General features: G+C 38.0%; 1 protein-coding gene and 1 long non-coding RNA gene across 2 annotated transcripts in view; one reads left to right on the forward strand and one right to left on the reverse strand.

Moving 5' to 3' along the window:
* Window positions 1-21,884, forward strand: part of MTPN (myotrophin) — a 59,073-nt gene that overhangs the window by 20,155 nt on the left and 17,034 nt on the right. Inside the window, exons 2-3 of the mRNA XM_015073068.3 lie at window positions 14,955-15,068; window positions 15,915-15,998. Coding sequence (XP_014928554.1) covers window positions 14,955-15,068; window positions 15,915-15,998 — 198 coding nt within the window. The remainder of the gene's footprint in view (window positions 1-14,954; window positions 15,069-15,914; window positions 15,999-21,884) is intronic.
* The window catches only part of LOC113604166 (uncharacterized), a 193,053-nt gene continuing 187,181 nt past the window's right edge, over window positions 16,013-21,884 (reverse strand). Inside the window, exon 8 of the long non-coding RNA XR_008296614.1 lies at window positions 16,013-17,893. This is a non-coding gene — a long non-coding RNA (uncharacterized LOC113604166). The remainder of the gene's footprint in view (window positions 17,894-21,884) is intronic.

A 21,884-nucleotide genomic window follows, 5' to 3' on the forward strand; every position in this document is an offset into this window, starting at 1 on the left:
AGAGAATCCCAAGCAGGCTCTGTGCTGTCAGCATGCAACCGGACGCGCAGGGCGTCATCTCAGGAACCCATGAGATCATGACATGAGCCGAAATCAAGAGTTGGGTATTTTTTTTTTAATTTTTTTTTTAATGTTTATTGATTTTTGAGACAGAGAGACAGAGCATGAACGGGGGAGGGTCAGAGAGAGAGGGAGACACAGAATCCGAAGCAGGCTCCGGGCTCTGAGCTGTCAGCACAGAGTCCAATGCGGGGCTCGAACTCACGGACCGCGAGATCGTGACCTGAGCCGAAGTCGGACGCTTAACCGACTGAGCCACCCAGGCGCTAGAGTTAGGTATTTAACTGACAGAGCCACCCAGGCACCTCAATAACTGACAGATTTTTTAAAAGCCATGTAATTTTACATTAATTTAACTAGCATTTCACAAAAGCTGTGGTTTTCCACGGTTTTGGGTCTATCCATAAGTAATATTCTTACCTTTAATATAATAATTTAATATTTTTACCTTTATTTTCAAAATAGTAATTCCAGTATTAAGCTCTTCTTTGCTTCATCGGTAATTTAGAACATTTACTGTTGGTTTGGTTGTGTGTTATTTTTGTTTGTTCCTTTGGTTTTTTTGGTCCTGGTTTGTGTTTGTACTAAAGCTTTTAGTATTAATTTTTAGTTTTTATTGCATTGGGATTAGAGAACCATAGGTTCTCTATGGTTTAAACTTTGGAATGTATTGAGGTTTTCTTTGGTCTGTTATAATCAAGTTTTGTTAATCAGTGGAAGTTAAAGGTGTAGTTTCCATAAAGCACAAAGTTCAGTAAATATTAATTCCATCATAGTGATTATTAATCATGCCTGCCATATCCTCACCCACCAAAGACTGAGCTACCATGCTATTTTTGTCACTTGTTTTCTTGGTATTCTTCAGGTAGATTCACGACTAACAAACATTTTTAAAATGTTGAATGGACATCTTTTTTGCATATACTTTCCTTTGTCTTGAATTTAACTTTGTTGTATATTAATTTTTTTTACATTTTAAAATTTATTTTTGAGAGAGAGAGAGACAGAGCACAAGTGGGGGAGAGGCAGAGAGAGAGAGGGAGACACAGAATCGGAAGCAGGCTCCAGGCTCCGAGCTGCCAGCACAGAGCCAGACGCGGGACTCGAACCCACAAACCGAGGGATCATGACCCGAGCTGAAGTCGGACGCTTAACTGACTGAGCCACCACAGGCGCCCGTATTAATATTAATTTTTTAGAGTATGTGCCTGATATATTTTTGCCCATTCGTTTATGTTTTTCACACTTTCTCATATTTTGTTTGTAGGTGTGCTCAGGTAGCAGCTTCTATTTGGATTTTTGTTTGCCTTTCTTTTTGTTAATGTTACTTAACAAAATCCAAGATTCATTCTTTATCTTTAAAGATAACCTGACCTAGTTGCCTTTTTTGTGGAGCAAAACCCTGCAAGTTATTAATTTGGTTATTCAGACCTTGGGTATTTGGCAGATATTTTCTTTTTTTTAATTTTTTTTCGATGTTTTATTTATTTTTGAGTCCGAAGGAGACAGAGCGTGAGCAGGGGAGGGGCAGAGAGAGAGCGAGACACAGAATCCGAAGCAGGCTCCGGGCTCTGAGCTGTCAGCACAGAGCCTGACACAAGACTCGAACTCACGAACCGCGAGACCATGACCTGAGCCGAAGTCAGATGCTTAACCGACTGAGCCACCCAGGTGTCCGGGCAAATATTTTCTTGAAAATGAAGTTAGTGAGCCTGTCAATTCAAGGAAAACAGCTGGTAGTTTTTATAGCCAGTGGTAAAATTCAAGCTTTAAAAGAAAATTCAAATTTTGGAACATTTATATCTGCCAGCTAGAGCCTGACAGCTTTCCAATACTTAGTTTACTGATGAGATTGGAAGTGTCATCAATGAATATGATTGTTTTGATATTGAAGAAAGAAATGTGTCAACATTTGGAAGATCTACATCACTCAGTAAACCAATATTTTCTAAATGACCAATGCATGACATTACAAAATCATGCATATATAAAAGATCCATTCAAATTGTAAATTGATGGTTTTAATGTAAGAGTATGAAATTCATTGATACAGTGTCAGATTTCCACAATGTAAATAATTAACAAACTACCACTTGTTGAGTTTTGGTGTAGTGTTAGAGAAAAGCCATAATTAACTGAAAAGGTTGTTAAAAGCACGTTAAATTTTTTACTTGTTCAACTACATATCTGTGAGAGGCCAAATTTTCATCATATATTTTGGCCAAAACAATATGTCAAAACAAATTGAATGTGGAAGCAGATATGAGAAGGCAGCTGCCCTCTATTAAAACAAACATTAAAAAGATTCCCCGCCCTGCCCCAAAAAAAGTAATACACCCTTCACTTTTTGGGGGGAGAAGGAGAGGAGGAATATAGTTATTTTTTATTTTTAAAAATCTCATTTACGTTAACATGCAGTGTGCTGCTTTTTGTTATTTCTAAATGAATGAGTAAATATTTTAAGTTTTTTACTTTAATTTCTAACTTGATAAATAACCATAGATATAACCATTATAAACAGAAACCCTTTGGGATGCTGAGAGTGAAGTGCCCGAGACTTCACTGCACTGAACGTCTTAAGGTGCTGCTTACCTCCTCCTTCTCCCCTCCTGGGAACCGCAGTGGTGTATTTTCTGATTTGCTGGTACCCAAGGCTGCCTTTGCCTTCACATGAGTGTTGATTTGCTTGATGTGGAATGCATGAGTCATAATTTATTCTCTCTCAACTGCAGATCAGAGATTCTCAACCTTCTGCCTACCTTCAACATGTCTAAAGGACACGTCATACATCCCCCATTAGTGTTGCTGTCAGTAACTCTCCTCAGAGGGTTATACCTGATCCCCAAGTCCTCTCTGGATATCATTACTATACATAGCTACTTTCTCTTGTCCTCTGGAATCCAGTGTTGTAGAGAGAGACCAGGCTAATTTAATTTTCTTTAGAGTTAATGTATTTTTTTATTTTATTTTATTTTTTTTTTGTTTCTGTCCTTGTAAAACAGAAATTGCAAAACTGTATTACTGGGCAGGGGGAGTGGAGTGGCGGGGGTCTTCTATCGAATTTTGTCCATAATACAGTGATTACGATCTGCAGATCTGCGGGCTCAGGTTTTTTGTTTGTTTGTTTGAGCCCAAAAAAGTTTACTTTTCTAACTGTTTCCCTTTGTTCTGACTTTGTATCATTTATAGATTTTTACTTTACTGTCTTTCTATCATTTTAAGCATTTTCATTTATCACCTCAGGATTCTGGGAGAATTTCTTAAGCTTATTGTCAATTCTTTAATTACGTTTTCTTAATTTAGAGTTGGTAGGGCTGCCCAGCCCTCCTGATGTAAGTGCAGATTTTAATCTTTCAGTTGCAGTTTTAATTCTCCTGCCAGATTTCACTTTCTCAGCCAGCTTCCTGTTTCCATCATCCTGGATCTCATTTTGTTCACTTTGCATGTTTGCTTGTTTCCTTCTTAAGATACTTTTTTCATAGAAACAATGTCTTTTGGATTCCATCTTGATCACTCTGAGTGCTTTCTAAAATTAAGTTTCTTGAGTCTTCAGTATGATTTTTCTTTTGCTGTAGTTTTCTTGTAGTTTTCATACACACACGCCCCATATTGTTTTTCTTCTGTTACTTATCCTTGAATGGGGAAGAAAGCTGTCCAGACTGAGGGTGTGCAGACACACAGGACGTGAGGATTGCTCCTGACCACACATATCACCTGTCTTACACTAGAAGAATTCTAGTTTCTGGTGGCTCTCTTGGCCTGATGTGATATCTTTTATATTCTCTGTTGCCTCGTTCTAAAACACTACTTAAAAAATTCTAACTTGAGGCAAGAATGTGCCTTTGGTCTCTCTGTGACTCTGTCTCCACATAAAGTGGTTGATCCTTCGTGGGTAGAGAAATAGTGGATCACTTTTGTTTTCCTCCAACGGAAGTGGATTCTGCCACTAAGAGGAGACAGTGGGGGAGAAGAAACTTTTAATAAACCTTTCCCCAGAGGGAATAAATGATTGAACAAGAGAGTGACTTTTTTTTCTCTCTTGTAAAAGAAATCGAGAAGCAGGCAGTCCACGCCTGGTGCAGTGGCTTCATGGTCATGAGGTACTCAAGCTCCTTTTCGCATGAGGTACTTGAGCTCCTCCGTTCTTAGTCACTTCTGTCTTCAGGATCACCTCATGGTCAGAATCGCTGCTGGAATTTCAGCCACCATTCTCTCATTCAAACAGGAATAAGAGAAGTAGATCTTCCGGTAAGTCTTTGAGGCACCATTCAACTTGTGTTCTCACCTATCGGCTCCTCCTAGGTACTGAGTTGCTGGGAAATGTGTGGTAGCTGAGCACATTGCCAACTTAATAAAGTCAGGATTTGTTGATAAAGAGGAAGGATAAAATGGTGATGGACGAGGTAATCTCTTTGCCTCAGTGGCACTATAGTAGGGCAACATGTAAGTCAATCACAAGGGCATGCTTCAGTAACACTGTGTAGTTCATGTAGTTGGCCAGTACAGTTGGTTTTCTGAGCTTTTTTGAGTTGTCTGTCTCTGTTTTCACAAAAGTTGAGGCAGGCACATCAGGAGTGTGTCCCTGAGAATCTATTACTTGTACTGGAGGTCAGTCTGCTTTCCTTTTCAAGTTTGTGGACACAATTTGGATGAAGTGAGAACTTCCAGACATTTAGGATTAGCATTGGGGTTTAATGTGTTCCTATTGGTTTTAATTTTTTACTATTTTCATTACATTATGGTAACCATGAGTTACCAGAGTGGGGTAACCATGCCAAGGAAAGAAAATATGAAATATTCTGGTTTAATTTAATGTGAGCAGGTCTGATTTTCTTGGAATTTCACCATTTTATGTTCTCCAACTTCAGCATAGTATAATTTTGTACTACAACACATTCTGGTATTTGGACCCAGTCATATTTTAGTTTCTGTCGTAAAGCCAGGCATAGGCAGTGACTGTTCTTGTTTTTCTAAAGCACATAATCAACCTGTAAGTTACCCTTCCCCCTTTTCACCAAGGCACAGTGGTAAGGCTTTCCTCCACCACCACCCCTGCCCCGCATTTTGTGACCCAATTTCAGAGATGTTAAAATACAGGAAAATGTGTGCTTTTGAATTGATGGAATATGATATTGTTACATTCTATAAAATAAGAACTTCAGTGGTATAGGGTATTTGGTATTAATCTACATGTCCAGAATTAGGAAAATATTTAGGTAAACTGGGGCACATCTGCTTGACAGAATATTATGTAGCTTTCAAGAGAGATAGCAAGGTATCTCATATGATGTATAATAAGTAGTGTGATTATAACTTTTTTAAGTAACTACTTTCACAGGAAAAAATGTAAACCAAAGTACAGCAAGTTAGTAATAATGGTTGTATTTTAGATGGCAAGACTCACTACTAGGAGAAAGATCTTTTATTTTTCCAAATTTTATTTAATGACCGTATTACTTTTTAAGTGTATTTGTGGTGGTCATGGGGTTGTTTGTAACACTTATGAAGGGATCAATTAGAAATAAATCCTGCTATGCTAACTTCCCTTTTTTTTTTTTTTTTGTAGTTCCTAGACCATTAGATAAAGGAAATCTCAAACATTTCATTGAAATTTTTATGTTTTAATGTTATGCTTGGATGAATGATGGTAAAGGATGGTTGGATAAGAGTGTAATGAATGAGATTCAAGACTGAATGGCAGTGGTATCTAAATGAGCTCTTTCTTTATGTAGCAAACTGAAGGAAGTTTCCTGAATACTGGTGGGGCTCATTCCTCAGTCTTTTCTCTTTTTCTAATAAATGTCTTAGGTCACATGATGAAGATACGTGAGGTACAGCTAGATGGAGGGTGGGGATCAGAACTAACAAATTCCTTTTAATAAGAATCTAGAAAGAACTTGGCAGCCTAGAAAAATAAGATGACCATTATAAGATGAAATTTAAGAGCAATTAATATAATGTCCCTACTTGTATACTCAGAAATACCAGTAACTGAAGGTCAGGATAACAACAAATCATATAAAAAGATTTCACTTTAGTTATAATGTGATATGGCTGCTAAACATAATTGGTATATTATACCTGTTCCATGTGTCCCCAAGGAATAGAATTAGAACTGGTAAACAGTGGATTTTCCAGCATTCTAAAGGAATGAGCTGATCAGTAAGATCTTGAATTGCCTTTCATTAGAGAGGTTCAGTTTTAGGTTGGGCATACACAGGCAAGGATTCAAACACAGAGTGAGTGGTTGGGTTGGATGACCTTCAGAGTCCTTTCCAACACTGAGACTCTGACTTTCAGACACACTAATAATGTTTTTAAAATACTTCTATGGGGAGTGATAGTTGTTATGGTAAGCAACAGGTGCCATAGTGTGACAAAGGTGGTATAAATGACTGCCCCAATTCATTAAAATGGGCTGTAAGGCACAAGTTGCCCATAGACATTACATAGGCAGTATATATAAATAAGGCATGGCCCTTTTTTTAATGGAGTTTTCATTGAAGTATGTAAGTAATAAATACATGATTGAAGAAAGGTAAATGTAGTGTAGTAAGAGACATCAACAAGAACTTTGAGGATTAAAAGGAGGGAATTCTATATCAAGAGTATCAAGGAGAGAAAAAAGAGTATCAGGTAAAAGTATGACAAGAGAAAAATAGGTCTGGGAGAGTAAGTGGAATTTTAGCAGATCAAGACACGAATGGAAGTGGGGTAACCATGCCAAAGAAAGACAACAACATGAAGTTTCCCGGAAGTGGGAAAGCACTGATGTGTTGGGAGCATTGTATATATGAGATGAAACAACCAGAATGGCAAGTTGGTGTTGAATGGAAGATGACTTGAGTGTCACGCTGAGGATTTTCTGTTCAACAAAAGGGAGTAGTTGAAATTTTTTGAGTAAAGGAGTAGCACGATCAGTCTTACTTTTTAGGAACATTGATTAACTTGATTCACGTTTGTTGAATTGTTGAATGTGGAGAAATTGGGTAGAAAGCTATTCAAATGAGAACTGTTGAGGCCTCTATTAATATTAATAAAAGCATTTGGCATTATTGAGTGCTCACTATGTGCCAGGAACTTTACATTATTTCAGCAAAGACTCACAAATGTCATGGGATCCATACTTTTCCAAAGTATCACCTCCTAGATTTCTGGGAGGAAATTCCTGTGGGAAATCCATACACCATAATAATTAATCTCTCCAGGCATATTCTCTTGTATACACATGTGCTGCATTTACCCACACTCTCCAAGTTATGTCTTAATATGGCATTTTATAACCTGCTATCATAATAATTTAGCAATCACAAATAATTATTGAGGTTGAGAAGTACCACATTTGGCATTGTGGTAAAAATACGTGTAAGATGTAGTCTCTGACTCCTAAGGTAGGCATAGACCCACAGTTCCACTTTTTTGTACCATTAGCATGCCCAGCTAGGAATATGGCTTCTAAGTAAATACTAGCTGATTTATTGATATTAAAGATAGAACTAGATCGTTACATCAATCATTTTCTAGACAGATAAGAACATATCAGAATAACAGAGGCTCTTAGTTATTGAGAACAGTGATACTTGAGAAATGAAGCATGGTTATCTTTCACAAATGCCAGTAATGTCATTTAATTTTTAAGAAGTTGGAAAAGCTGTCCAGTGTCCAGCCCTAAAATGTCATGCTCTAGTGTTGAAATAAGTGATATTATAGTAATTAAGTTCTTCCCTTAATATAGACTCACCAGTGTATTGACATAAATTAGTCATGCATTATCACTTTTTTTTTTTTTTAATTCTAAGAATAATTTTGATTAAGGAGCAAGGTAGAGTCAGAGAAGGTAGTCTGCAGTTTGTTAGAATATAGGGTAATCTTAAAACCCTTCTTGGGTTCCATTTGATTTAGAATTTCACAGAGACTTTTTCCTCCACCATAATCTAAACCCCCCATATTTGAGAGGCACCAGGAATCAACCTATCCTAAAGCATTTCATAGTCACTAACGTGGTTCTGGATAGAATGTATTAATTTAAACTCTCACCAGAAAATATTGTGAAGTAGAGGGCGCCTGAGTGGCCCAGTTGGATAAGTGTCCAACTTCGGCTCAGGTCATGATCTCACGGTTCATGAGTTCAAGTTCCACGTCGGGCTCTGTGCTGACAGCTCAGAGACTGGAGCCTGCTTTGGATTCTGTGTCTCCTCCTCCCTGGCCCTCCCCCATTCATGGTCTGTCTTTCTGTCTGTCTCTGTCTCTGTTTCTCAAAAATTAACATTTAAAACATTTTTTAAAAAAATATTGTGAAATAGTATTATATCTGTAGTATATATTACTTACATATATTACATATGTGGAATATGCCATATATAGAGAAAGTAAGAATAGCTTCATAACAACTTACGAGAAAAATAATGGCAAAATATAATTTTAATAAAAATCTTTGTTGTGTATTTAACGGTTAACAGGCTTCGCTGTTGCAGTAAAGAAAAGAGAGTAAAACAAAACTGGATAAATTACTCTTGCTAAAAGGGAAAGGTGAAGCAAGGCAAGCCTTGATGTGATGATAAATTAGGTTTGTCAGTCTGCATTACCTCAACTGTGTATGGTAAAAGCTTTGTGCAGAGTTATTTGTGACCTGCATGGTTCTTTACACACATACCATGATGAGAATTTTATTTCTGCCAGACTCTGTGACACAATATTATTGCATGGTAATGTCTTTAAAAACATAGGTACACTTTGTTGCCAAGGAAGTGTTTTGTTATTCCAAAAAACTTTATAGTCAGGGTATTCTGATGTAGATACTGTTGCAAGACTGTATAAGGATGACTGAACTTCTCAGCTATTTAAATTATATATGATGAAAATCTGAACTCATAATCAAGATTCCCCAAATTTGTTTTAAACACCTGGTAGACATGGGTGAGTCAGGAAACAGAAGCAGTAGTCAGGTAGGAAGAAAACTACCAACAGTGTGGTGTCACTGAAGCCAAAAGAGAGTCTGTTTAAAAAAGGAAGAAGTGATGGACTTAGTCACTTTTGGGAGGTCAATTAAGGTGAGTACTGAGGTAACCTCTGCATTTTGCAACAAGGAAGTCATTGACCTCAGCAAAAGTGGTTATGGTGTAGTGTTGAGGGTGGAAGTCAGATTAGAACGGAAAGTGAGAAATCGGAGATAACAAATACAGACGATGCTTTTGGAAAATTTAGCCACGAAAGGGGGAGGAACAACAATAACTGAAAGGTCTAGGCATGGGTCTAAGGAGAGGTTGATGTGTTGCACTTTGCTTTTTTTAGTCAGAGAGTGTGTGTGGCAGGTACTGATGAAAAAGAGCCAGTACAGGAGTAGAGGTTGAAAACACAAAAGGTAGCAAACAAAGGAGTAAGTTTTCTCAAAAACCAAGAAAGGATGATATCTAAAACATAGATGAGAGATTGGCTTTAGATAGGAGGAGAGGATTTGTCAGCTGTAGGAAGGTGAGGTGGAGAAAAGTTCCTGAGAGAGTGCCTGTCTGAAGGCAGTCTTCTGTGTAAAAAGTATATGATGAGGTTATCTGCTGAGAATGAAAGGGAAGGAGGAGATAGAGAAGTCTAAGGTCTTTAAAAAGTGAAAGAAACTTAAAATAGTCTCTGTGGAAAGTGTAAAAGCAAGGGAAAAAGGAAAACATGGTAAGATTGCCTTGTAATGCTAAGGGACCCCTTGAGATTGTACATCTTTCTCTAACCCCAGAATCTGGGAGACAAAATTAGTGTTAGATTTTTCTCCTTAGCTGGTAATGTTTCATTAAGTTGGAATCAAGATTACAGAATAGGTGTCCAACTTCCCTCTGGTGATGTCACTAATGTCTACTGTGTGGGCAGAGGGTAGGGAGAAAGGAGCTAGATACAGCACTATCATCCTTCCCTATTTTACAGCGACTACTGCGGTTACCACGTATCAAGACTGCTGAAAACCTAGTGAAATTGTCATTCAGATCCCCTACATCAGTAAACACGCCATTGATCTCAAGTTACTGCTGCTGCTACCGGATAACTAATGTATTGTCCGTGTCTGCTTGAAACGGAAGGTGTTGTATATGGCTTACTTCCAAATCTAGTACTTGAGCAACCTCACCATTTCTCCAAACGAAAGCTTTATTATATCAATGTTCACTATATGTTAGAAACTATACTAGGCATTGGAGATGCAAAAGTAAATAAGAGAGACGTGGTATCTGACCTGTGTTCATAGAGGATACAGATACAGACAGTTTGAGTAGAATGGGGTAAGTGTTACAACACGGGGAGATGCAAGGTGTCTTGGGCACACCTGTGAGCTCACATTACTCCAAGTTGAGAAGGTTAGAGATACTTTCCACGAGGTTTATTAAAAACCGGCTTCTGAAGGACTAGTAAGAGTTAACAAAGGACAGGGGTGGGGCGGTGAAGTCAGTTCTTCACTGTGAGAATTGAAGTTGAAAAGGTAGTCACCAGATCACTCTAGACCTTCTGAACTGTGTTGTTCAGAGCAGTGAATAGTCATCAGAGGACTTTTTAAAAGGTAATGCTGTGATCACATTTTGTGTTTAGCAGGTTCCCTGTAGTTGTAGTAAAGAATCGAGTAGGCAAAATAATGCTAGAAGTACTGATAAGGAGATTTTTCCCAGAAGTTCAGACAATTGTTTTGTTCTCTGAAGCTAGTAGGGACCACGTTGATCTTCTCTCACACCACTTTAAAACTTCTTGTTCCATATAGTTAGTTGAGGTATAGGACATAGAAGCCAAGAGCTTTCCTTTCATCACTACCAGGGAAGGAACTTGACCTCAAATACCTTTTGCTCTTTAAGTCTCCCATGAAGATTGTTAGTCTCCCTGCCCCCATTCTACCTCAACTGTTGCTTTGTTAGCATCCCATTTTGTAACAATGAGCCACAGAAATTTGATTTCAGGAAAATCTGTTATTGAGGTATAATTAAACAACAGACAGATGTTAAAGTGTACAATTTGATCAGTTTTGACGTGTGCATATTTCTCTGAAATCATCACCTCAATCAAGATAATGAACACATCCATCACTCTTCCTGCCTGCCCCTTCGTAGTCCCTCCCTCCTGTTGTCCTTCCCTCCCCTTCCCCCAGGCAACCACTGATCCACTTTCTTTCACTATGCATTGGTGATAAAAGTTTGCATGTTTTATAATTTTATGCCAATACTGTATTTTCTTGATTAGTTTTTAATAATTCTTGGAATCAGGCAATACTACTAGCCCTCCAACTTGTTCTTTTTCAAAGTGATTTTGGCTAGTCTAGATTCTTTGCATTTCCAGAGGAAATTTAGGGTCATTTTGTCAGTTTCTTTAAAAAGCCTGCTACGGTTTTGACTGGTATTGCATTGAATCTACACATCAATTTGGGGAGAATCAGCATCTTTACAGTATTAGGTCTTCTAACCCACAGACATGGTATCTCTCTCCATTTCTTTAGGTCCTCTCTAATTTCAACAAATTTGGTAGTTTTCCGTGTATAAGTGTTCCCCATTTTTGTTAATTTATCACTGAGTGTTTCATCTTTGGATGTTATTGTAAATAATATTGATTTTTAGGTTTGATTTGCAATTATTCATCAATAGTATATAAAAATGCAGTTGATTTTGTATGTTGGTTGTTTTGTCCTGCAGCATTCCTAAAGTTACTTATTTAGTAGCCTTTTGGTAGATTCCATAGAATTTTCTACATAGATGATTGTGTCACCTGCAAATAAAGATAGTTTTACTTCTTTTTTCTAAAATGGATGCTTCTCATTTTTTGGAAGAATTGATATTACTCTCTTTTCTTAAATGTTTGGTAGAATTTACCAGTGTAGCCTTCTAGGGCCTGGGAGTTTCTTTGTGGGAAGATAATCAGTAAAGTCTGATAGTCGCACTTTGTGTCTTCACTGTTTATTTTTCCGATCACTCTGGCTAGAGATTTATCAATTGTACTGATCTCAGAGAATTAGCTTCTGATTTTTATTCTTTTTCTGTTTTCCATCTCATTGGTTCCTGCTCTTTTTTCTTGCCTCTGGCTTACTTTGAATTTAATCTGCTTTTCTAAAAATAAATTTTACTTTTTGGAGCATTTTTAGGTTCACAGCAAAATTGAGTAAAAGGTACAGAGATTTCCATATACCTTTTGTTTTCGCCTTAGTTTTTTCTTTTTTTTCCTTTTTCAAGTTTTTATTTAAATTCCAGTTAACATCAGTGTAATTAGTTTCAGGTGTAGAATTTAGTGATTCATCGCTTCCATGCAACACCTGGTGCTCATCCCAGTGCCCCCTCCTTAATCCCCGCCAACTGTTTCCCCATCCGCCACCCAGTCCTCTCTGGTAACCATGGGTTTGTTCTCTGTGGTTATTAAGTAAAGGGTCTGTTTCTTGGTTTGCCCCTCCCTCCCTCTCTCTCCCTCTCTCTCCCTCTCTCTCCCTCTCTCCCTCCCTCCTTCTTCTGTGTTCATTTGTTTTGTTTTTGAAGTTCCATGTATGAGTGAAATCATCTGGTATTTGTCTTTCTCTGACTTATTTCACTTAGCATAATACTCTCTAGATTCTTAAAGTGAAAGTCCAAAACTCATTATTTTGAGTCCCTTCTCCTTTTCCAGTACAGGTCTTCCAGTACCATAAATTCCTCTATAAGTACAGCTTTTGCTAAAGCCCCACAGAAGCGGACCCTTTCTTTCCTGTCAGTCATGCAGAGCCTTTCTGGTGTCGTCATTTTTTGTCTGCCAAAATGAGAACTGTAAAGGCAGTGTCTGCAGCGATAAAGGAGAAAGTTTAAGCTCACAAGTCCATTTCATACGCATTTTCCAGGCTCATACCAAGTGGGGAAGGAAGAGGTCACTTATTTGGATTTGGGAAAATATCTTTGACAAAGCCCTCTTATCGATGGCTTACTACAAGTAATACTTTGCTTTTCTCACTGAAAAGACCTATCCAGTTAATGCTCTGTAGTTAATAATGGAGGGGACCTATTACCAACGTAAGGGGAACTAGTTTCATCGAGAATTGTTTAAGCAGTGTCTCTTTTTGCCTCAAAGGCTCCCATTTGTGCAGCTGTGAATAAAGGCTAAGGTGGTACGCCAGATTGCCCAGACTATTTAAATTTGTTTCTGGAGAAAAAGTATATTACAGTCAATCATACCTTTAAATTTCAGCTGTTCTGCAGAAACCTGCCTTAACTCAATTTTGGAATAGTCTTTTAGGGCCAGTATAAACCAACATCAGGGATCCACAGAAATAATAGTTAACCCTCATTAGACATTTTGCCATGTGTCAGGGCCTACGTTAAATATTTTGCGTGGGTTGTCTTAATGATGGTGTAAAACCTTATGAGGTCTAAGCATTTTTATTCCCATTTTACAGATAAGGAAACAGATTTGGAAAGTAACCCGTCTAAGTCCCACAGCTCAGTAGTAGAGTCGGAGCTGCAGCCCAGCCTCTACTGGCATTAGGCAAGTTGTACACCTGTCTCCTAGATCTGTGTTTGAAAAGGCAGCTTGTAGTGGCCATGAAATGATAGGGTTCTGAACTGCTTGAGTCAGAATATGACTTGATGAGTTAACCAAACCAAGGTAAGTGAATAATATAGTAGTCGAGGATATAAATTCCTTCAGGCATTTTGCTACTCTAAAATCTGAACTTTCCTTAAGAAAGAAGGGGAAAATATGGGGCGCCTGGGTGGCTCAGTCGGTTAAGCGTCCAACTTGGGCTCAGGTCATGATCTCACGGTTTGTGGGTTCAAGCCCCGCGTCGGGCTCTGTGCTGACAGCTTGGAGCCTGGAGCCTGCTTCAGATTCTGTGTCTCCCTCTCTGCCCCTCCCCCACTGCACTTTGTCTCACTCTCTCAAAAATAAATAAATGTAAAAATTTTTTTAAAAAGGAAAGAAGGGGAAAATGCTGCATTGGGGGCAACATGGTGGTATAGAAAGAGAATGAGTTTAGATCTCACTTGTTACTAAGCCCCATTAAAAAGTTAGTTAACCTCTTTTCGCTTCAGACTTTTCATTTATCAAGTGGAGATTTTCTCCTTTTAGGATAAAGATTAGAGATTATGTGTATAGCACAGTGCCAAACCTGTATCAGCTGATCAGTAAAGAGCCTGGTTGCCTTTGTTATTGTTAGAATCTGTTAATTCTCAGTGAATGAAAACTTTTCTTTTTTTGAGGCCTTAGTAAGTTCATTTTCTGACACAAGCTGCTCCCCATCCATCACCAAGATTCAATCCTGTTCTTCTGATAAGTGTTTGTATCAAACACTGAGTTCCTTTCCTTTATAGCAATTCTGTTTTGACATTCTGTTTAGTCCTGTGATGAGCCAGTTAATGTCTGCCTCGCCACACTAGATAGTGAGCTCTGTGCAATCAGAAGCTCTGATCTTGTTCACCTTTGTCTTCTGTGCACAGTGCTTGCCGTATAGCAGGCCTTTAGTCAATGTTAAACGAGGGAAATGATTCTTAGTAGCAGCACTGACTACCTTGTGATGATGACGTCTGCTTCCATCAAAGGAGTGATGCTTTCCTTAAAGTAGAAGACAGGTCCTGTGATCTGGGTAAAATCTCAGTATTTGAACTTACCAGTCTTTTCTGGCCACATCTTAACATTATGCTGATTGAACCCCTTGGAAATAGAGCGCGGTAACATATTTCATTACATTTAGCATCATTGTCTGTTTCCAGTTTGACTGATCACGATTGAATTACTGCCGTACTGCGTATGTGCTGTTGCACAGAATTTAATTTCAACTTCTTGGTTACTTATTTCACTTTGCAGGAAATGTGATTGTTTCATGGAACTCTTAGGCTTTTAAGAAAGTGAAAATACTGGGGGTATCATGTCCCATCTTCCATCTACCATCCATCTAAATACCATTTTCATTTGGCTTCTCTTATAAGGGAGAAGATGTCAACCGGACACTAGAAGGTGGAAGGAAGCCTCTTCATTATGCAGCAGATTGTGGGCAGCTTGAAATCCTGGAATTTCTGCTGCTGAAAGGAGCAGATATTAATGTATGTAAAGAACGTGGTCATTCTAGAAAAAAAATCCTGTTGTATGCCTTGGGTAATTGTTTTCTAGTCTTGTAAAATAGAAATATAGTCTGAAATTATACCAAATTTCCTGTAACCTAGAAATATATAGTTGGCATTTTTTTTTAAATAAGGAGAACAAACAGACTTTCTTAAATGGATAAAACCATGAGTTAGGATGCTTCATTTTTAAGTTCTACAGTAACTTGAGAGTTAACACTGTCACTGTCTATAGGTGGCAAATGGCTGTCATGCAATGGAGGATAGGACTATGTAGTCCTAGAATAAATCCAGACTGGAGTTTTGGACAAAGGTCAGTAGGCAAATGGTCAGACAGGAGCGGTCACCTCCTGGCTCTTGCCTTTTACAGCTTTTCAAGGTTTTGGAAAAATGTTTAGCCATGACAGCAAGTGAGATGAACTTTACACATTTCAGGGGACACTATGTCACCCGGCCCCATTGTGGCAGCCTTGTCCCTCTCATTGGCTATTTTCTACCCCCTCTCTTCCCTTCCTGGGCCTCATTCGCATTCCTACAACGTCGTGAGGACTTGGGGCTCAGGCCAAACAATTGGCACAGTGTAAGTGGCAGAGCCAAGGTTTGAGCTGACGTCAAAGCCCTGTGCCCTCTACTTCACTACGCTGATACTCTAGGAGACGCTGCTTATGGGCTTGGGCCCCGGCAGCTCTCTAAGAGGCTGAAAACTTGTAGCCTTGAAGGGATTTTGTGTAACAAGGCAAAGAGATAAACGTTGATAGTTCTCTGATCAAATCTAGAAGGAAGGAAGAAATGAAAACTAAAGTCGTTTTTTAATCTCTTATTTCATAGGCTCCGGATAAACATCATATTACCCCTCTTCTGTCTGCTGTCTATGAAGGTCATGTTTCCTGTGTGAAATTGCTTCTGTCAAAGGTGAGATCAATTGCTAATTGTCTTAAAGTTTTTATTTAAAATTCCAGTGAACATCCAGTGAACATCAGTTTCAACACTACTTCATATATCACCTAGTGCTCATCACAACAAGCGCACTCCTTAATCCCCATCACTTATTTCACCCTTCACCCTTCCCACCTCCCTTCTGGTAACCATCAGTTTATTCTCTGCAGTTAAGAGTCTGTGTCTTAGTTTGTATTTTTCTTTCCTCTCTTGGTCATTTCTTCTTTAAATTCTACATATGAGTGAAATCATATGGTATTTGTCTTTCTCTGACTCATTTTGCTCAGCATAATACTCTAACTCCATCCATGTTGTTGCAAGTGGCAAGATTTCATTCTTTTTTATCGCTGAGTAATATTCCATTGTATGCACCCCATCTTTATCAATCAGTAGCCACTTAAGCTGTTTCCATAATTTGGCTGTTGTAGATAATGCTACTGTAAACATCGGGGTGCATGTATCCCTTTGAATTAGTGCATTTGTATTCTTTGGGTAAAAACCTAGTAGTGCAGTTGCTGGATCATAGGGTAGTTTCATTTTTAACTTTTTGAGGAACTTCCATACTGTTTTCCAGAGTGGCTGCCCCAGTTTGCATTCCCACCAACAGTGCAAAGGGGCTCCCCTTTCTCCACATCTTGACCAACACCTGTTTGTTTCTTGTGTTGTTGATTTTAGCCATTCTGACAGGTGTGAGGTGATATATCATTGTAGTTTTGATTTGCATTTCCTTGATGATCAGTGATGTTGGCCATCTGGATATCATCTTTGGAAGAATGTTCTTGTCTTCTGCCCATTTTTAATCAGATGATTCATTTTTTGGTTTTTAAGCTTTGGAAGTTCTTTATATATTTTGGATACTAACCCTTTATCAGATAAGTCATTTGCAAATATCTTCTCCCATTCTGTAGGTTGCTTTTTAGTTTTGTTGATGGTTTCCTTCACTGTGAAGAAGGTTTTTATTTTGACGAAGTCCCAGTACTTTATTTTTACTTTTGCCTAAGGAGACATCTGGGGAAAGAAGTTGCTATAGCCGATATCAGAGAAATTACTTACCATGTTCTGTCTTAGGATTTTTATAGTTTCAGGTCTCAAATTTAGGTCTTTCATCCATTTTTAATTTATTTTTGTGTTATGGTATAAGAAAGTGGTCAGTTCCATGCTTTTGCACTTTGCTGTCCAGTTTTCCCACCGTCATTTGTTGAAGACATAGTCTTTTTCCCGTTGGATATTCTTTCCAGCTTTGTCAAAGCTTAATTGACCATATAGTTGTAGGTTCGTTTTTGGGTTTTCTGTTCTATTCCATTGATCTATGTGTCTGTTTTTGTGCCAGTACCATACTATTTTAGTTACTACAGCTTTGTACTATAATTTGAAACCCAGAATTGTGATGCCTGCAGCTTTGTTTTTCCTTTTCAAGGGTGCTTTGGCTATTCGGGGTCTTTTGTGGCTCACAAACTGTTACCAGTTCATGATGGATAAGAAGGTTGGGCTAGAATAAATCAATCCAGCCTCCTTCATCAAGAGTATCTTGCGATGAAAAAACAAGTTAGCCGAACTGAGCACTGTACTTAGTGATGTAGAAAATATTCTGGACTCCTAACCATTTGCAGACTGGTACCAGGTTTAGAGACCACACTTTAAGTAGCCCTTGTATGAAATTTGTAAGCTCCGTTTTCTGTCGTACATACTGAGTGAGATTGTTATTAGAGGCAGTTTGCTGTAAATAGGAGCCCTCCAAGTCGTCTGGTGTCTTGATGTGCTTGAGGTCCTGGTAAATTTGGAATTTTCTGGTGTTCACTCTTAGAGGGTGTTCAAAATCCAGCTTCAACAAACCAGTCAGTTGCAGCATTTCTAGCCATGTTACATGGAACCTGCAGGTGTTGGAAGACAAGAAATCTTTGTAAAATAAGGCACCAGGATTAATCCTAAGCTTATCATTTCATTGGCATAGACTGGAAAATGCTCTTTATAGCATTTCACTTGGGATTTTAAAGTAAGTCCTGTTGAAGGAAGAGAGATAGAAAAATGAGTAAATGTATATAAAGCATTTTGCCACAGTGCCTAACACATAAGTGTTCAGTAAATAGTAGCTTTTATTTTAACTAAGACTGAGGAGGATTTTTAGCTTCATAGAGATAGCTTCAGTAAAATTTAGAAAAAATTGGGAAAGAAGGTTAGCATGTTTGTCTCTTAACACTTTATTGATAATTTTTTTAATTTACCCATAGCTGCATGTTATACACAATTACTGAATTTCTTTAGGTGTGTGGTTGTTACTGGTTTGGTGTTGGGTTTTTATTTTGGGAGAAGAGATATATATTAATAGTAATTTTTAGATACTACGCATTCTATTGATAGGAATAATGTGGTTCTCCCAAAGCCAAAACAAATGGAAATATTCTTGGTTACTGTAGAGGATCTAGAATCTGTTGTAGGATGTGCTCCCCAAAATTTCCAGTCACTATGTCTCCTCACTGTCCATCCCTCCCCCACACCCATGACAAGATTTTTTTAAGTACCTTTGAAAACTACTGGATAATTTCATCCCTCGGAGAATATTTTTGCTTACCGTATTCAAAACTGGTTGTCACAGGCTGCAACTATTGATTTACAGTTTGTTAAAGATTTGTGTAATTCCAATATTTTATTAGTTAGAACTCTTTATATTGCAAGTAACTAAACCCAGCTCAGATAGGCTGAAACAGTAAAGAGATCTTGTTGACTCACATCACTCTACCGTTGAGGCACATAGCCTCACCCTGGGCTTGAGCCACGTTCCCAGGATCTGATTTCTCTTTGCCTCTCAGCTCTGTTCCTCAGCATAGACTTAATTTAACGCCCTTGGCCTCGATATATCTGCTAAGCTTATAGTAAAAGAAACCGTAATATTACTATCTTGTGTATTTGAAAATTGCTAAGAGTAAATCTTACAAGTTCTCATCACAAGAAAAAGACTAACTCATGTGATATTAACGAAACGTATTGTGATAATCAGTTTGTAATCTATGCATGTATCAAATCATTGTTATAACATTTGTATTAGTTTAAGGGATACATATGTCACTTATGCCCAAAAACTTAATTCGTAAGTCACAGTAAAAGATAAAACACACTTTCTTCCTCCCCCTTTCACTCTCCCTGATATTTTTCTACCCAGCTAAGGTTTTGTTCTCTGAAAATAAAAACCTCCATCGCATCCTTTTTAGCTTAGGCTGTATCTAATGTTTATTAAATGAGAGGCTCCTAATAAGCATGCTCTTTCTTCTTAGCCGTATCTCAAACTCTGTATTTCTTTCTGGTAAGTTTCTCTTTCCTCACAGGATAAACAAAAAAACCCAGTTATGGTCATGCCAGCAAAGTCCTGAAACCCTTGTTCTGTATTCCTTATTCCCAAAGCATGGTGCTCCAGGTCCCTGAGACATGACTGTAAGATTCCATTGTTAAAGAATCTTCTGGCTTGATGTGTATATACATTAGGCCCTAACATGGTTTCTTAGAAGGGTCTCTGGAATTATGTACTCTTCTGCTAAATTATTGGTTGTAAGTTGAGTTGTTTGACTTTTAACTAGCTTATTTATTTTTACTTGTAACTGTAATACTGTTATTTGTGTGTGAGTCTTGATTTTTGGAGCTAAGTGACATTCAGAGGTGGCTCTGTTGATGGCAGATCAATTGTACCCATGCAGAGCTATTATTTTAGATGAAAGGGGTTTTTTTTTTACCTTTATGAAAGCAGCATAGGAAAATTTAGTTCTGCTTTTTCAAAATTACTTTTTTTATTATTGCATAACCTTCTTTAATGGATACCCTATAGTTTTGTTAGCCTGATTTTTTTTTTTGGAAATTGATTGTGCTTTCAGAAATCCTTAGTTGCTAAAATAAGGCTATTCCAGTGCATTTTTTTTTTGTTACGATCAATGCTTGTATTATGAAATTTGGTTCTGCCTTTTATCAAAAGTTAGAATCCTTATGGATTATTACGAATTTGTGTTAAAAGTACTTAGTTTGAGAAGTTTACCAAATTGACGTTTTTAATTTATTATCCAGCTGGTATATCATTAGTATAGGAAAAAAAAACAAAATAAAGTTAAAAACTCAGTGTGATCACAACTAATAGGGAAAAAAGAGAAAACCACTAAAACAAAAGAAAAGAGAGTTACTAGAATGATGTCAAATCAGTAAGTGATAGTATATCACATAGTTGGGACAAGTTTTCGTGTTTGGTTCTCCTTTAGTGCAGTGGAAGATGAAGTCTATGACACAAGTGGGAATTTAAAACATTTAATCCTTGATTGTCCATGCAGTAAAAGAACAAACTTTTACAGGGATAGTTATGAGAAAGGTAACACGTATATTTCTGTACGTAAAAGTTATTTGGCCTGATTTTTGAGCTAGAAATTTAAAAAGAAGAAGATCAATACATGTGGGACTTCCACTTCGAGATGGAGGCCTGAGCACATGCCATGGTATGAGGTTCATTAGAGAAGACATTGTAATGAATCCTTCAGACACAGAAAGCAGAGGGGATGGCACTGAGGAAAATAACATGCCCCGACACGAGCAAGAGAGTGTCATTGCAAAAGTAGGAACTGATCCAGGGTGGCTCCAAGCCTTGAAGTGGTTAGTACCCTGAGCAAGAAACAAGTGAAGACTGGATACACCATAAACCCAAAGAGAAAAACCGAGAGGCAAGAAGGATCGTAAGAAATTAGTATATGAAAAAATCTAAGTGAATATTAAAATAAAAAACAAACACTAAAGTTAAAAAAAATAAGCTAGGAAAACAAAATGAGGTAGGGGCGCCTGGGTGGCTCAGTCAGTCAAGCATCCCACTTCGGCTCAGGTCATGATCTCATGGTTCATAGGTTTGAGCTCCGCGTCGGCCTCTGTGCTGACAGCTCAGCCTGGAGCCTGCTTTGGATTCTGTGTCTCTGTCTCTCTTTGCCCTTCCCCTACTCTCTTTCTCTCTCTCTCTCTCTCTCAAAAATCAATAAATATTTTTAAAAATTTTTTTAAAAAGCTAAAACTACATAATTGCTGAATGGTAAGATGGTGATCAAAGTTCCTGCTACTTCCACAACATCCAGAGCACATGAAAAATACTATGCAAAACTGGTGAGAAGAGACCAGGGAAAAGAGACAGAACGGGTCAAAATGCAGGCTCGAGAAGCCTCCTGAGTAGCAGTAGCAGAGGAGGAAGAAGCCCAAGCAACAGTGTGAAACACACATCCAGGATAGAGAAGTGGCAACCAACGAGCACAGCAGCAGTGAAAAGGCCAGACCTGATAAGACTTCTCCCTGTTTTTATCAAAGCAAAACAGACTGTTTAAGTATATATCATTTTGAATTGTAATGATCTCAGTTGAATAAAGGTTTTTGGGTTTTGCCTTTAAAATCTTAAAAAGTGATACAAAAATATCCTGTGGTCCAGAGGTTGGCAGACTTTTTCTTAAAAAGTCATGTATGACTTTGAAGACCATGTGTTTTCTGGCCTAACTCTGCCACTCTAAAACTGCCATAGACAAACTAGAACAAATACTGAAATTTGTGTGGAATCACAGGAGACCCTGAATAGCCAAAGCTGGAGGCATCACAGTCTCTAATTTCAAGATACCTGCTACAAAGCTTTAATAAAACAGTATGGTGTTGGCACAGAAATACACACATTCTGTCCAGTGGACTAGAATAGAGCCCAGAAACAGACCCATGCTTAATATGGCTAACCTTTGACATTGGCCTTAGCAACATTTTCTAAGGCAAGGAAAAGAAAAGAAAAATAGACTACTGGGACTATAGCAAAATAAGAAGCCTTTGCACAGTGAAAGACACTATTAACAAAATGAAAAGGCAACCTACTAAATG

Source organism: Acinonyx jubatus, chromosome A2 (assembly GCF_027475565.1).
Source record: "Acinonyx jubatus isolate Ajub_Pintada_27869175 chromosome A2, VMU_Ajub_asm_v1.0, whole genome shotgun sequence".
Taxonomy (NCBI): Eukaryota; Metazoa; Chordata; class Mammalia; order Carnivora; family Felidae; genus Acinonyx; species Acinonyx jubatus.